At 38.3% G+C, this 14,964-nt stretch overlaps 2 protein-coding genes and 1 non-coding gene across 4 annotated transcripts in view; all 3 read right to left on the bottom strand.

The window, feature by feature from the left end:
- The window catches only part of LOC131677643 (basic helix-loop-helix transcription factor amos), a 34,768-nt gene extending 26,311 nt beyond the window's left edge, over positions 1-8,457 (bottom strand). Inside the window, exon 1 of the mRNA XM_058957540.1 lies at positions 7,983-8,457. Coding sequence (XP_058813523.1) covers positions 7,983-8,115 — 133 coding nt within the window. The 5' untranslated portion in view covers positions 8,116-8,457. The remainder of the gene's footprint in view (positions 1-7,982) is intronic.
- Positions 3,437-3,507, bottom strand: Trnag-gcc (transfer RNA glycine (anticodon GCC)). Its single transcript has one exon. It is a non-coding gene; the product is annotated as a tRNA-Gly (tRNA).
- A 4,036-nt stretch (positions 8,458-12,493) lies between the features above and the next one.
- Positions 12,494-14,078, bottom strand: LOC131677642 (uncharacterized). 2 transcript variants are annotated; one of them, XM_058957539.1, is made up of 3 exons: positions 12,733-14,078; positions 12,612-12,668; positions 12,494-12,557 (listed from the first exon to the last, which is right to left on the bottom strand). In XM_058957539.1, exon 1 carries the CDS (start codon positions 14,068-14,070, stop codon positions 13,003-13,005), a length of 1,068 nt encoding a protein of 355 aa, XP_058813522.1. In that variant the 5' UTR covers positions 14,071-14,078; the 3' UTR covers positions 12,494-12,557; positions 12,612-12,668; positions 12,733-13,002. The 2 variants fall into 2 exon arrangements, with proteins under 2 accessions (XP_058813522.1, XP_058813521.1); XM_058957538.1 differs by having other exon boundaries at positions 12,500-12,668.
- Between the last annotated feature and the right edge of the window lie 886 nt (positions 14,079-14,964).

Genomic DNA, 14,964 nt, shown 5'->3' with positions numbered 1-14,964 from the left:
AAAGTTTTTGAATCAATTATCAACGAGGCGTTATTTTCTGCTTGTCGACACTACATTAGTATATCTCAGCACGGATTTTTCCCAGGACGTTCAGTCGAGACGAATCTCGTCTGCTTTACGTCATTTTGCACGGAACAAATGTCTAAGAAATTGCAGGTGGATACTATTTACACTGATCTAAAGGCAGCTTTTGATAGAGTTAATCATGAGATACTGATAACAAAGCTTGATAAGCTAGGGTGTTCTACTAGATTCTGCCATTGGCTTCGATCCTACCTTGTGCACCGTGAAATCGTTGTTCAAATTGGCGATATTGTTTCAGAATCCTTTTTCAACAGTTCCGGAGTTCCTCAAGGTAGTACGCTAGGTCCACTACTTTTTTCACTGTTCGTGAACGATGCGGTTTTCGTTCTAAGCCGTGGAGGAAAGCTGTTTTTTGCCGACGACTTAAAATTTTTTCTTGTTATACGGAATGAAGCCGATTGCCGTGAGCTACAGCATCTTATTGACACCTTTTATAGCTGGTGTGTAAGAAACATGATGGTCCTTAGCGTTGCAAAATGTTTTGTCATCAGCTATTATCGAACGAGAAATATGGTTACCTTCAACTATAACATCGCAGGAACTCTACTACAACGCGTTGACCACGTGAAGGATCTAGGAGTCATTCTTGATGATAAGCTAACGTATACTCTTCACGTCTCAGCGACCATCGACAGAGCCAATTGTTTGCTGGGATTTATTTTCAAAATATCCAACGAATTTCGGGATCCTCTATGCTTCAAGGCTCTTTATTGCTCATTGGTGCGCCCGCAGTTGGAATTTGCAAACGTCGTTTGGTGCCCGTATCAAGCTACGTGGAGCCTTAGGATCGAAGCAGTCCAGCGTAAATTCATACGATATGCGTTACGTGAATTGCCGTCGAACGATCCATTAAACCTGCCACCGTACGAGGACCGTTGTCGTCTTTTAGGACTTAATACTTTAACACGCCGGAGACATGCAGCGCAAGCTACCTTCGTGTCAAAGATTCTGCTGGCTGAATATGATGATCCGGAGCTACTAGCGCAAATCAACCTCTACGCGCCTACCCGTTCTCTTCGCCCTCGAGCCCTGCTGCATTCTGAAATGCGCAGCACTAACTACGCTACCAATAGTCCAATTTTAGCAATGAGTCGTCGCTTCAACGAGTTTGCTGAAATTTTTGACTTCGTCATGAACTCTTCGCAGTTTCGTCGTCGTGTATTGTCACTATTTTAATTATGTTTAGTTTACCTTAGTTTAGTATAGTTCATTAAGACAAATTGTCAGTTGGACTTTTTTTATACAAATATAATACACACACACACACACACACACACACACACACACACCAAAAAATAATGAAATTTAAACGACATGTAAATCAATATGAATGTAAACATACAAAGCTTGAATCAAAAATTTGATTGACAATTAAGTTGAATTCGATGCACTCAATGGGAGCAACAAAAAGCATATGATTTTACACTTTCGTTCGTGTAATATTACATGTCATTTATTTTACAGCAATATTGGATTAAAAATACACTAAAGTGCATTGGTATCCCGTTTAATGTAACTGTAATCTTCAATCAACGTGTAAAACTATAATGAAATTCGTTGAAGAAAGCACGACAATTTGTGGTGGAACGTAATTTTACATTTATATTCATGCTCCAAATATGTGCATGAAAATAAAAAATTAAAATAAAAAATTTTTCTTCTTGATTACCTGCAGCTATAGCAGCTCCTACTCCTGTATCAGCATTAGTTCATTCATCAACTTTAGTAACAGCTGGAGTTTGTTTATTAATTCGTTTTAGTTTATTAATTATTGATAGAAAAATTAGTCAAATTTTATTATTAATTTCTGGTTTAACAATATTTATGGCTGGATTAGGAGCTAATTTTGAATTTGATTTTAAAAAAATTATTGCTTTATCTACTTTAAGACAATTAGGTTTAATAATAAGAATTTTGTCAATGGGATATATAAAATTAGCTTTTTTTCATTTATTAACTCATACTTTATTAAAATTAAAATTACAAAATATTTTTCTGTGCATATATACATACATAGATACACACATGTATACATAAAAAATATACATATACATTCATACAGACATACATATACAAATACCTACATACATATACGCATTTTAAGACATGTATACATACATATACACAATTACATACATATACTCGAGTTGCAGGAGGACCCCACGATTAACAGCTCAATTATACAAGAGTTTTACCACATCACTGGGTGAAAAGGCAGAAGTTAAAACCTTAAGCCCTTAGACAGTGATTATGTGTATAGACCAGGATGATATCAGGACTGTGAACGGGCTGAAAGGTGCACTGAAGCTGCATTTTAACCTGGGCGAGTTGCACATGACGATCCGGTTAACTAAGGAGACACGGTACCGTACCGAAATGGTAGGGTAGAAACAATAGAGTTCTATGCAAGTCATTTCACACACACTTACTCAACTAACTTCTAAACAATCCACCAACAATCATCCAACATGAACTTCGATAATAATCATCGTCTTCTTGTAAAACTCAATAGCAATACATATGCGACCGTTTTCTACGCCTTTTGCATAAAAAACCTGGAACTCACCGTACAAGTTAGTGTCACATCTTATCCTACTGCACAAAATCCATATACATATCACGCCCCACTGAGACGTCCAAAAAATTGTTTCAAAATCGTTCAACACGGGTCCAACTATGGACGCTTGTTGAACGGTTATTTGGACGTTGTCCAAATTGGTCCAACGAACGTCCTTCATTTGACAATCTTGAAACCAACCGTTCTTAGAGGGGCGCTTCTCCCCAAAAAGGGTTTAATGTATTAATATTGCCCATAGGTCTATTCATCGATTTTTAGCAAAAGTATGCGACTATTGGTACATCCACCCTATGTGTGTTACTAATGGGGTTTTCGATTGATTGACACCGGTGTAGTGGAGTGCACTGAAACTGCACCGGTTTTGCACTTTCTAGCAGAAGTGCAGAAAACTGGGTATGTTCCATTGACACTTCTGCTAGAAAGTGCAAAACCAGTGCAATCCACTACACCGGTGTCAATCAATCGAAAATCCCATAAATTTCGAGCAACCCAATAAAGTTTCGCGTGTTTGTTTTATTCGGTATCAGAATCGCACGCGCGTATGTTCAACATTAAAGAAGGTATTGTAGGACACAAAGGTAGAAGGACACAAAATGTTTAAAAATAAAATTTATCATTATATTCCAGCCGACGAACGGTACAGCTAACAGTATATTCTAATAAAATATTTAAAATATTGTGTATAAAAAGTGACTGTGTAACACTAGAAAACGTTTTACGAATTGAAACGCCGAGTATGATTACTGACAAAAGATCCTGCAAAAAAAGCGTATCTGCATCGGCCGGGAATCGAACCCGGGCCGCCCGCGTGGCAGGCGAGCATTCTACCACTGAACCACCGATGCTTCGATACAATTAAGTGAATTAAAGAGTAATATAAACTTTAGAAAGAAACAAAATAATTGTGAAATTAATATGTGGGAGTATTTTAGCCCTACTGGTTTATTGCATTAATCACGCGGCCTATATTCGGTGGAGTGCATATCGATTGGCATCAGTATCTTTGCTTCCTTCCTAGGAGCCAATATAACAACAAAAATGCCCTGAGAATAGCAAAATACTTCAGTTTGAGCGCAATGAAAACTCGATTCGAATGCTCCAATAATGACGCCATTTGAGATAATGTCTCGACAAACATATGATTACGGCTTAAAAGCCAACTGTCAAAATTCTCTTTGAAAGGAAATTCCGGACAAACTGTTACTGGTCGAACATAGTTCACAGCAGTTAATGAAAGAGAAAACTTTTCCCTTTTGTTTACTACCAACATCTGTGATTGGCGAGTAACGGTTTGTCCGGAATTTCTTTTCAAATGGGATTTTCGATTGATTGACACCGGTGTAGTGGATTGCACTGGTTTTGCACTTTCTAGCAGAAGTGTCAATGGAACATACCCAGTTTTCTGCACTTCTGCAAGAAAGTGCAAAAAAAGGTGCAGTTTCAGTGCACTCCACTACACCGGTGTCAATCAATCGAAAACCCCAAAAGAGAATTTTGACAGTTGGCTTTTAAGCCGTAATCATATGTTTATCGAGATGTGTTGATGTTGTTGATCTAAGTTGGCAGATGCTTCAAATGGGTAGGGCTATAATAGAAACTGGACGAAAATAGGCTCATTACCCCATTCAATTCATTATTTTACGAAAAAACACGGATGATAACTCTTAACAAACATTGGCTTAGGGCATAATAAGCCAAGTGTCAAAATTCACATGGAGGAAAATTTGGAGAAAACCGTTACTTGCCAATCATCCGCCGTTTCTCTTTCATTTTGCTGTTAACTGTATTAGAACAAACACGGTTTGTTTACAATTTTCTCCAAAAGTGAAGTTTGACTATTGACTCAAGTGGAAACCGAAGATTATTTATGAATTTTCGATATTTTATATGTTTGCATAGAATGATAAACATGAAAGCCGTCAGGCATTATCCCCGACCCCGAAGAAATCGATGTTTCAAAATAGTTCAATTCAAGTCCTTCGTTGGACTAACGTTGGGCGACGTCCTATAAATCGTTTAACAGGCGCTCATTATTGGAACTGTGTTGGGCGATTTTGAAACATTTTTTGGGTTTTTCAGAGGATAGAATTGTCGTTATTTTAAACACGTAAAGAATCCGCTCATAAATCGAACTCTGCGATTTACGTAAATCGTGAACAAGTTCCTGAAATTATGAAAAATTAACTATTTGTGTTTTCAAAAAACTGATTCGTGACTAAAATATACGTGGCATTACATTGGAATATTTGATTACTGTGGTTGTTCCCTGGTCATATTTTTGTTATGATTCTTGTTCATACTTACATTTCTTACAAATGAAATGAATAGGATTCGCTCAAATTTTGAATACATTTTCCGAGGCCCGGAGGGTCGAGTCTCATATACCAATAGACTCAGCTCGACAAATTGGGACAATGTATGTATGTACAATAATGTCATGTAATTATCTCAGTAATCGCTGAACCGATTTTAATGAAAGTTTCAAAATGAAAGGTCAAACGTTTGACACTATTATTTTTGTTTTTCGATATGTTGTTTTCTTTCTGAGATATGGGTGATTTTTTCGAAACAAAACATGTTTTAAGCAAATAACTTTCGTACAAAGCTACCACAAACTACATAGAAATTGAAAGCTTATTAAATTCCTTTCTAATAAGCTAGATTGTTAAAATCCGATATGTTAGTTTTCTTCAAATGCAAATTCATGTATTTATCGTTTAGGGCGTTGCGTTCAACAGTGAGAAACGAATCCCAAAATTCTAGCGAAAATTTGGCTTCTTTTGTCAGATTAAGGTTATACAGGTCATCAAAGCCCAAAAATATCCACGAATTAGGTTCGGGAAAAGAAATCTTTCAAAGACCCCACTCTCGATTGGGGATGCGAGAACAACGTTTCTTTTAACTTATCGTTGTCCGTTTTTGCTTTATACTGAGTACAATTCAATTGATGTTTCTATGGCAGTCTCAATTAGTAGAGAGGCGTAGTTCTGTACACGTTTGATCTGACTACATTTTTGCCATACACACTGTGTAGCAACAAATGAACTCGAAGGTACCCTGTAACTAGAAACATATTTTTTTGCAGAAAATTAAGACTTGCAATTTCAAGCATGTCCATCCATCAAAAGCAGTTTTTATGTCCAGTGACACTTGAAATGGCCACTTGCATTTTCAACAAATTAAATACTTATCCTGAAAATTTGATCCATTTCTTTTTCATAGTATTTGTTTGTATAGGGCTCATTTATCCATATTTTCTGAACGAGAACCCCGAATGAAACAATTCGCAAGCTATAAGGACGACTGGAAAGAGACTGCATTGTTATCAACTGAATGCACGGATTTTGTATACTATCGACATAGGATAGCTTGACACCATTTACTTCAATGCAAATGAAAACTTTGAAATATCTACCTGTCTCATTCACGAATCGCATTCTCCCTCTGTCGCTCTCTGTTTAAGGGATTTGTAAGCACATGTGACCTTGTCTCACTTTACTATTTTGAATTGCCCGTATTTACGTATTCTGAACTATCAAACTAAATGAAATCTTTTTTTCGGGAATGTGACCAAAAAGAAAACTTTGAATTCCAAAACAAATTGAACGTTCCAAGTTCCTGATAAATAATTTCGCTGCAACAATAAAGTAGAAACACCAGATAATCTTAACGACGCCGTCAGGGGAACAAGAACGAAAATGAAAAGGTCCCACAAAAAAGAATGAAAACCCTAGAAAGTTCATTGTATATTAATAAGCCATTTTCAGATAATGGGATTTTCAAAAACAGTTCATAACTTTCTGATACAATAGTTCTCAAATTCGTACGATCCGGTTTATTAATTTACTTTATTCAAGAATGGTTTTTAATTTCATTCTAGTCAATTTGTTCAGTTTCTCCATTTCATGAATTTCATTCGTCTTGTTTTATTCATTTTGAATATTTGACTAATTTTAAGTAGATGATCATTGCATTCTCATTATTTATTTTATTCGGCATTCTTTTATTCATTTGGGTTCATTTTATCTATTTTATTCGCTTTATTCATTAGATTTACTCTAATTAGTTTATTTTTTTCATGCGTGATATGAATATTGTTTTCATATCACTTATTTAACTTATTTTAGTCACTGTTTCCATTCTATGCATTCTTTTCGTTATTCAGTTTCTTCATTTGAATAATCCGACTATTTTTTTAATTTTCTTCATTTCATTCAAATTATTTATTTGCACAATTTATTTTTTGTATTAATTTATAACTTTAATTTTTCATTTTAAAAAATTCATATTGTTCTGCTCTTTTTATTCATTTTATCAATTCTATTCGTTTTGTTTATTTGATTCGTTTGATTTATTTGTTCATTTTATTAAATTCATTTATTTTTAATTTTATTGATTTTTTTCTTTTCATTCATTCCAATCATTTTACCCATTTCATTAATTGTATTCACTGGATTCATTAAACTCATTCGGTCCATTTGATAGATTTGATTCACTTGTTTCTTTTCATTCATTTGATTGATTTGATTCATTTCATTCAATTGATTAATTTGAATAAATTGATTCATTTTGTTCATTGCTTTATTTTTATTCGTTTCATGATCAGTCATTCCACTTATTTATTTCAATCAATTTGTTAGTTTGAGTAAATTTAATTTATTCTATTATTTTATAACTATTTTTAAATATTGCCTAATTTTTCATTTAATGAGCTATTCTAATTTGATTTATGTATTTTATTAATTTGATTTATATTAATCATTCTATTCATTTTATGAATTTGAAAACCTTTTATTTTTCATTTTTTGCGTTATTTTTTTTGTTCGTTTTATCGATTTTCTATAATTTATTCAGTTTATTCGAGGTTTTATTCGTGCAGGGCTAAAAACTGCAAACTAATGAATGATTCAACATTAGTTTGCAGAATATGCGTAAGATATGTCTCATCTCACTGTTAGGTGGATTAAGTTGGTTTTTGGTTTATATAAACACGATTTCTGTAATTGCATAGATAGATCGTAAACAATGTACTATTAATCGAGAACCAGTTCACGAGTCCATGAATAATCGTTTATAATTTTCTGAATTATTCTACGAGCACGGATGGTAAGTTGTGACGAATATACTAGGAACCATGAACTACAAAAAATACGATCATAGAAGAAAAACACAAAATTCCGGAGGGTGTTTATAGCTACAAATTCAACTTTCACGACGTAAAAATGCTTTGCATATGCTGAATGCAAATTTCCAGCCCATAAACATCGAAGTTAGGTCATATAAGAATCGAGTTTAAGAATTAGGACTGATTTCAACAAACCTGCGTTTTGAGAATCTGCTGGATACAACTGAGTGTAATAATGGTTGGTTGATTCATAATATTCTCCTGTTTCACAAACCGGTTGGCAAATTTCGCCATCCGATGAGTCAAAACTGGACATTTTGTTGTACATCTGCGCACTTCGGGTAAGACACAAAGTAGTTATTTACTTCGCGTGAAATCAAATAATCAGTTTCGTTCACACTTTGGAACTATTTTTCGCTTAGACACAAACTTCAAAACACGTAAACATTGTAATGTCCCGGGAACTCCTTAAACATAAATTTTGATAAGTCCAGAACAATATCCACAACACACTCGAACAGTACTTGAAATTCAAACCACAAACTAACCGCGCAAGTTCTCCAAACAGACTAATTTTCCAGCGTTTCCCGTGCTCGATTGGACTGGTTTCGCTTTTCCACAAAATTCCAAAACGGTTTCCTATTGGCCGTATTGTCGAAAGGAAAAAAAAGTTTTACTCCCCTTGCTGACAAGTTTGAACAGTAACAAGATATTTCTCTCTCTGTTATTTTTTCGTACAAGCCACGATCTATCAAACGGTTCATCCACTCGGTGGTGCTTCGAATATTATGAAAGTATTTCAAGAGATGGAAATTTACGATCAATCAACATGTATTCGGGATAATTTTGTATGCAATTACAAGTTTCAATTGCAAATTTGCTTTTACGGGAGGAGTTAGATACAATTTATGCAATCAGCGCATTAGTAGCCAAACCAACACACATTTTCGTTTTTTTGCTCTCGCGTTTGTCTCTCGATCGTATCCTCTCCAGCGAAGTGCTCAGGCCACGCCCACCGGTTCTATTTTTAGAATATGGCTTCATCCTGATTGTGTCAAGTTAGCTGACCAGAATGGCTGCATCATAGGTGCTATATTTAGTTACTCAGTTTGAATGATGTGATGAGAATGTGTTTTGATGAATGTGTTTTGATGAAAAAGAGAAAATGTTTCGGTCAGTACAGTAGAACCCCGTTGAAACTGTGTACAGGTAATACAACCTTCGGTTCTCTCAAACTATAAGCCTTTGTCGAGTTTTATTATGGTTAAAAAACTTTGAAAAAAGATAAGATTCACAAGTATAAAAAAAAATCATGTTTTAACAAAATAGATCTGGAATGCATTTGGCGTTACGTGTACATCGAAGCCCTGTAAGACATAACTCTACGTCTAACCAAGCTTGGGAAGGGCGGTAATGACTGTTATTGCAATTTTTCGATTAGAATGTCGCGCTGGGTAGAGTAAAACATAAGCACAACAAATGCACTGACAGCTCATTCTGACAATGTTTTCCTAGCAACGGATACCGTTTCAATCAAAACCGCTTCCCTTACTATTCCCTTAATATTGAATGATGTTTTTATAATTACATAAAATATAATATTCCTAAATATAGACCATGCTCTAGAAGCTTGATGAGCCTGCAGACTTATATTAATACCAACACTTTTGTAACAAGCTTCCTCATATAATTTCGCAATTTCATTGTTATTTTCAAAAAAAAGGCAACGATTAAATAATTAAATAATCAGCTATTAAATAATCAATGACTGTCTGCATTCCGGTCAAACTAGTTGAGTTTGGGTGTTCTAATTTTGTTACTCAAATTAGGTATAACATATCCCTTCGATGTTTACAATGACGTACGATTAAAACTACACTTGAACTTGTTGTAAAACCATCCTTCAACCATCCTTTACCTCCTCTGCTCGGTTACCCTTTTCCTCATACACATATAATGCGCTGTTCTCTTTATCCCATTGTTCGCTTTCTGTCGAGAAGACTACTATTTGAATCGAAAAAAGGACACCGCTTCTCGGTTTTCTCAGAGTTCCCGGCGCCAGTGAGCCGAAAATCAGGAGCAGTAAATTTGTCAACGCCCGCACTTGAGCCGGTAGTTACTTATGTGGGCTGCATAATAACTATAGCATACACATATTCGGGTTACAAGTGTTTTCTTTCGTTTACCATTCGCATTTGCTACACGCGAGAAGAAGATTGTCGGTAATGTTTTCGTTCCTCGGTGGTCGTTTTGGCAAGTTTGAGGATCAATGTTGCTGCTCAACGATGGTTCTCCCTGGTTTGATTTATTGCATAATGTTGTAAATATTATGAGTATCTGAGTTAACGAATAGAGCGAGTTTCGCACTACTACGCACTAGAGTCATTTAGCCATATGTTGCCTTTACTTTGGATGCAATTGACGATAGAGATGTTCCGTTTACAGGTAAAATGATAAAATATATCATGAAAAGGAGGAACGGCATAACAAGACACCTTTCATTTAACTACCGTGAACCCTAGCTCGCATGAACTTTTAAGGGGACGGTCTCATATAAAAATTTAAAAAATGGCTTTGTTACTCGATTGCATATACATTGAAAAGTATGTGTGTAAAATTTGATTTTAAAATTGGAAAAAATAACCAAATATATAATCTCAGAATTACAGTGTGCCACACTAACCCCTTAAGAGTGCATGAGAGCATGTTTCTAATTTGGGGAAAATTGAAAAATTCTGGCCCTTTTCAACCGATTTTGATGAATAGCCGACCTTTAGATGCGAGATAGATACCTCTAAAATCGCTAAATTATCAGTAATAACAAAGATGCTCATTTACAAAAATATTGAGTGATTTACAAAATATGTAAATTACTCAATATTTATATGAAAAAAAATCGAAAAATGACAGTTATTTTCACATTTTTGTCCTAACACCGCAAAATATTTCTAACATCATAACACAGCATATCACTGGAAAGGTCTAACCTTCTTCATTTCAGAGCCGTAGCAAAATCGCTTGGAAAATGACAACGTAGCTAATTTGTTGGTCTCGAAGATCTCAAAAAATTGTTTTTACGTTTCTCATTTTCTGGGAAGGTGCAATCACTCTGAAACTTGTCAACAAAATCCTCAAATGTCTAATCTGTAATGTATTTGAACTATGTTAGACTCACGACTTACTTTCGTGCCTAACGTTGCGTTGCGTTGGGACGATGATTTTGGCGGATTGCACACTGACTTCATGTTTGACTGCTGATTATCTAATAAGAGTTGCTTAGGAAATGATAAGTAGGAATTCATACCAATCCGCCGCTATTAAAGCCTCGACAGCATGATAGCCATCATTGCCGGCCGCCCCCATCTCCATCGTTCATGGGGAAGGATAAAGGATAAGGTAGACGGTAAGTGTTGTTGATGCTCCAACTACTTAACGAAAGGACGACGATTCTTCAGACTCTTCAATAGGTGCCGCGGAATTGGTAGTTTGGAAGGGTATGAGGTCGACGTTCCAAGTAAGCAATGCGACCTGTAAAGCATATTTTATTAGGTAGTTGTTTAGTTAGTCTTCGAGTACACGATCACTCGAAAAAGAAAAGATCTTGCTTAGTTTTTGGGTCTTTTTAAACTCTGGGCAGCCGGCTACCGAGAGTATCTTATGTTCCCTAAACAAAAGCAATTTGAACTCCACACAGCCGACCGTGGGAGTATTGCCTAGAAAAGCTAATCTTATCTGCGTAATGGGCCGGATCCCTATTTATTGCAACAGTATTTAGACAGAATTCGCTACTTCTTCTCTACGGTATATTTATTTGGTTGAAAACTACCAAGTGATAACACGTTATACATACAAAGAGTTATGATAGCGCGAGGTATTATAAATCAAGGTATGTATTTCCTATTTTACGTATCGGATGATTTGTAAAATACACGTATACTAGCGATCATAACGACCATTGAAAAGAAATACAAAGAATTGTTAACCTGATACACGGGCTGGTTAGCAATAACGGAACTTGAAATTAGATTCATAAAAACAGACGCGACGAAGTTCGACGTATTGACCCGCGATACTAGTCAGATTAAAGTCTTGTTGCGGCTGATTTCCGATCAGATATTCATTTTTACGGTAGTGTGTCCTTGATCAGATCTGTTCGCATCCTTTCATTCTGCTACTATCGGCAGAAGGCTTATAGCACCCAGTCGTCGCCGGTCTAAGGACCAAATATCATCAATAGACTTAGACTCGCGTGGAGGCATGAGATGGGAGACTTTTGAGAACTAAAGAGATTACGACATGCTCGCTCCTGAATCCGAACTCAGCTATAAGCTTCTACAGCTGAATTGAAATTTCAAACGAAACATGGCATCACCTTGTCATTCCAAACCCTTTAGTGAAGACTATGTTATCTCACCGTTTGACGACCAACAGTTCACACGAACTACCCCTCTACGTATTCTCGTGATTGAGATAAAGAATGATTTTGATAATAATTGAACATTTGCATTCGCACTAGTGCCGCCTGGTAGGACAATTCCGAGTTTTTATTTCCACCATCTAGAAGCTCTTGACCAAGGTGATTAGAGTTCTAAGGTGATTCGTCTTCGGTAGTAACTAGATGAGGAGTGAGGTAAGCATGCAGCAGACTGCGGGGAGGAAAAATGACAGCGAACAACTTTGTTTACCCACTGAAATCAAAGCAAACTGTCGAGGTTGTAGGGCGAAGGAAAAAGGCCGTTTTGACAGCGTAATGATTTTAATTAGCTTCAACTGTAATTATAATTCGGAATTAGTGAGCGTATTTATATTGTAAATGTACCTTACAATTTGGTGGGCTATTCCTTTTCTCCGCCCTAGATAGCGGTTAGCTTCGTCCGCGAGCTAAAGGGGTTAAATTAGATTTCAATAATTAAAAATATTTCTTCTTTCTTAGCTGCTTACTTACTTTCCTTCTAGCACAGTTAACTCACTTCTATCTAATTCTATACTTTACTCCTAACCTCGCTTTCACTCTTTACTATCTTTACTTTTCTTCACTTTAATACTAAAATTTTCAATTTGTTTAATTTTCAGCACTTTGCTAGTTCAGTCCTGTTCTCGTTCACGGCTAATGTGGAATAGACCGATTACGAGAACACGCGGTCTTGCCGTTGACAGTTCGGTGACGTATCTCCACTGTCATCAAATGACGTCTGTCACCCACTGACGCGGCGCTTCACTGTTGTGTTGCTTTTGAAGCGGACGCGTTGCCTTTGTCAGGCAGTGTTGCCAGCTCGACGGTTTCTGCGTTGACAGTCTCCCCCGGGTGTAGTCCGGAGTCCGCCGGAGCTCCACTCTCCTTGACGTCGAGCAAAGCCAACCGCGTCACCGGTCGAATACAAGTCTTGTCGCCTATCTTCACGACCGCTCGTCGATTTCTGCCGTCCGCATGCTTCTTCAGGCAAACTATTCGCCCTCGCTCCCAGCCACTCCGTCTCGTCGGCTCCGCGACCATTACCAGGTCGCCTGGTTTCAATGATGGTGTCTCGCTGAACCATTTCGGTTGTCGGCGGATCACCGGCAGATATTCCACCAACCAGCGCCCCCAGAATACATCTAGCTGATGCTGGATGTGCTCCCAGGAATCCCCCAGGATTCGACACCGAACTGATTCGCTGAACTGTCTCGGTCCTTCATCTTCGTCGTTCATTTGCTTCATCCCATTCGAACTTAACAACAGGAAGTGGTTCGGGGTGAGGGCCTCGGTCTCCTCGCTCTCCAATGGCAGATACGTCAGAGGCCTTGAGTTCACGACACTTTCAGCCTCCACGACCAACGTCTGCAACCCCTCGTCGTCAAGCTTCCCCTCGGAATACGCTTCTTTCATTGCAGCTTTAACGGACTGTACTAGGCGTTCCCACGCTCCGCCCATGTGTGGCGCTCCTGGTGGTATGAAGTTCCACTTCGTGTTTGCACTGGTAAACGTTGCGGACAGTCCCTGGCTTATCTGGTGCTGCAGTACTCGATCGGCTCCTTGGAAATTCGTTCCGTTGTCGCTGAAAAACTCGGCAGGTGGCCCGCGCCGTCCAACGAATCGGCGGACGCACGAAATACAGGACTCTGTTGATAGTGTGTAGGCGATTTCTAGGTGTACGGCACGAATCGTTAGGCAGGTGAACAGTGCGACCCATCGCTTTACATTGGATCGCCCCAACTTCACCAGCAATGGTCCGAAATAATCCACCCCTGTGTAGGTGAAAGCTCGCTCGTGATGGGCTAAGCGGGCAGATGGCAGTGGTGCCATTGGAGGGATCATTGGTATGGTTCGCCGTATTTTGCAGGACGGGCATTCTCTGCCCACTTTCTTGACCACCAATCGAAGCCTCGGGATAGCGTACAATTGTCGAACTTCGTTAACGACCGTTTCAGCATTGCCATGGCGAAAGTTGCGGTGGAATCGATGCACCAGAAGTTCCGTGACGCGATGCCTTCTCGGTAGAATCACGGGATGGCGCACGTTGTAGGCGACGTTCTTAACTGCCGCGATTCGACCCTGTTCACGTAGCAAACCCTTCTCGTCCAGCTTCGGCATCATTTGGTAGATGCAACTGTTTTTCCCGATGACTTCTTGACCGGTCTCATTGGGCGCTTTGTTTGACAGCGCTGCAACTTCGTCCGGGTATTGTTCACGTTGCACCAACTTGAAGATGACTTCTTCAGCAGCCTTCAGTTCCGACTGTTGTAGCTGTCCACTATATCGTGGCTGTTTCTTCGATGCATTGTGCAGAAAACGGAGAACGTATGCGGTCGCACGTTGCAACCTGTCCCAGGAAGAGAATCGGTCGAAATCGATCGTTGGTTCAAACGAACTGTGATGTAGTGTCGATACACGCATTTCTTCCACGGTAACCATCACCGGTTCTTTGCGACAGGTCCAATCTGCTTCCAGGAGATTCAGGAAATGCGGTCCTTGGAACCACTTGCTGTCGTGGTTGAAGTACGGTCCACTACCCCATTTCGTTGCTTCGTCCGCTGGATTGGATTTGGAAGGCACCCATCTCCAGTCGCTTACCGAAGTATGCTCAAGTATCTCACCTACTCTACAGGACACGAACTGTCGATAGTTTCGAGGGTCGGCATTAATCCAGGATAGCGCCGTTCTGGAATCGGTCCAGAAAACCGTCTTGGAAACTGGGAC

This window comes from Topomyia yanbarensis, chromosome 1 (genome assembly GCF_030247195.1).
Source record: "Topomyia yanbarensis strain Yona2022 chromosome 1, ASM3024719v1, whole genome shotgun sequence".
Classification (NCBI taxonomy): Eukaryota; Metazoa; Arthropoda; class Insecta; order Diptera; family Culicidae; genus Topomyia; species Topomyia yanbarensis.
Note: the sequence above shows the minus strand (reverse complement) of the source record. Positions and strands in the feature narration are given on the sequence as shown.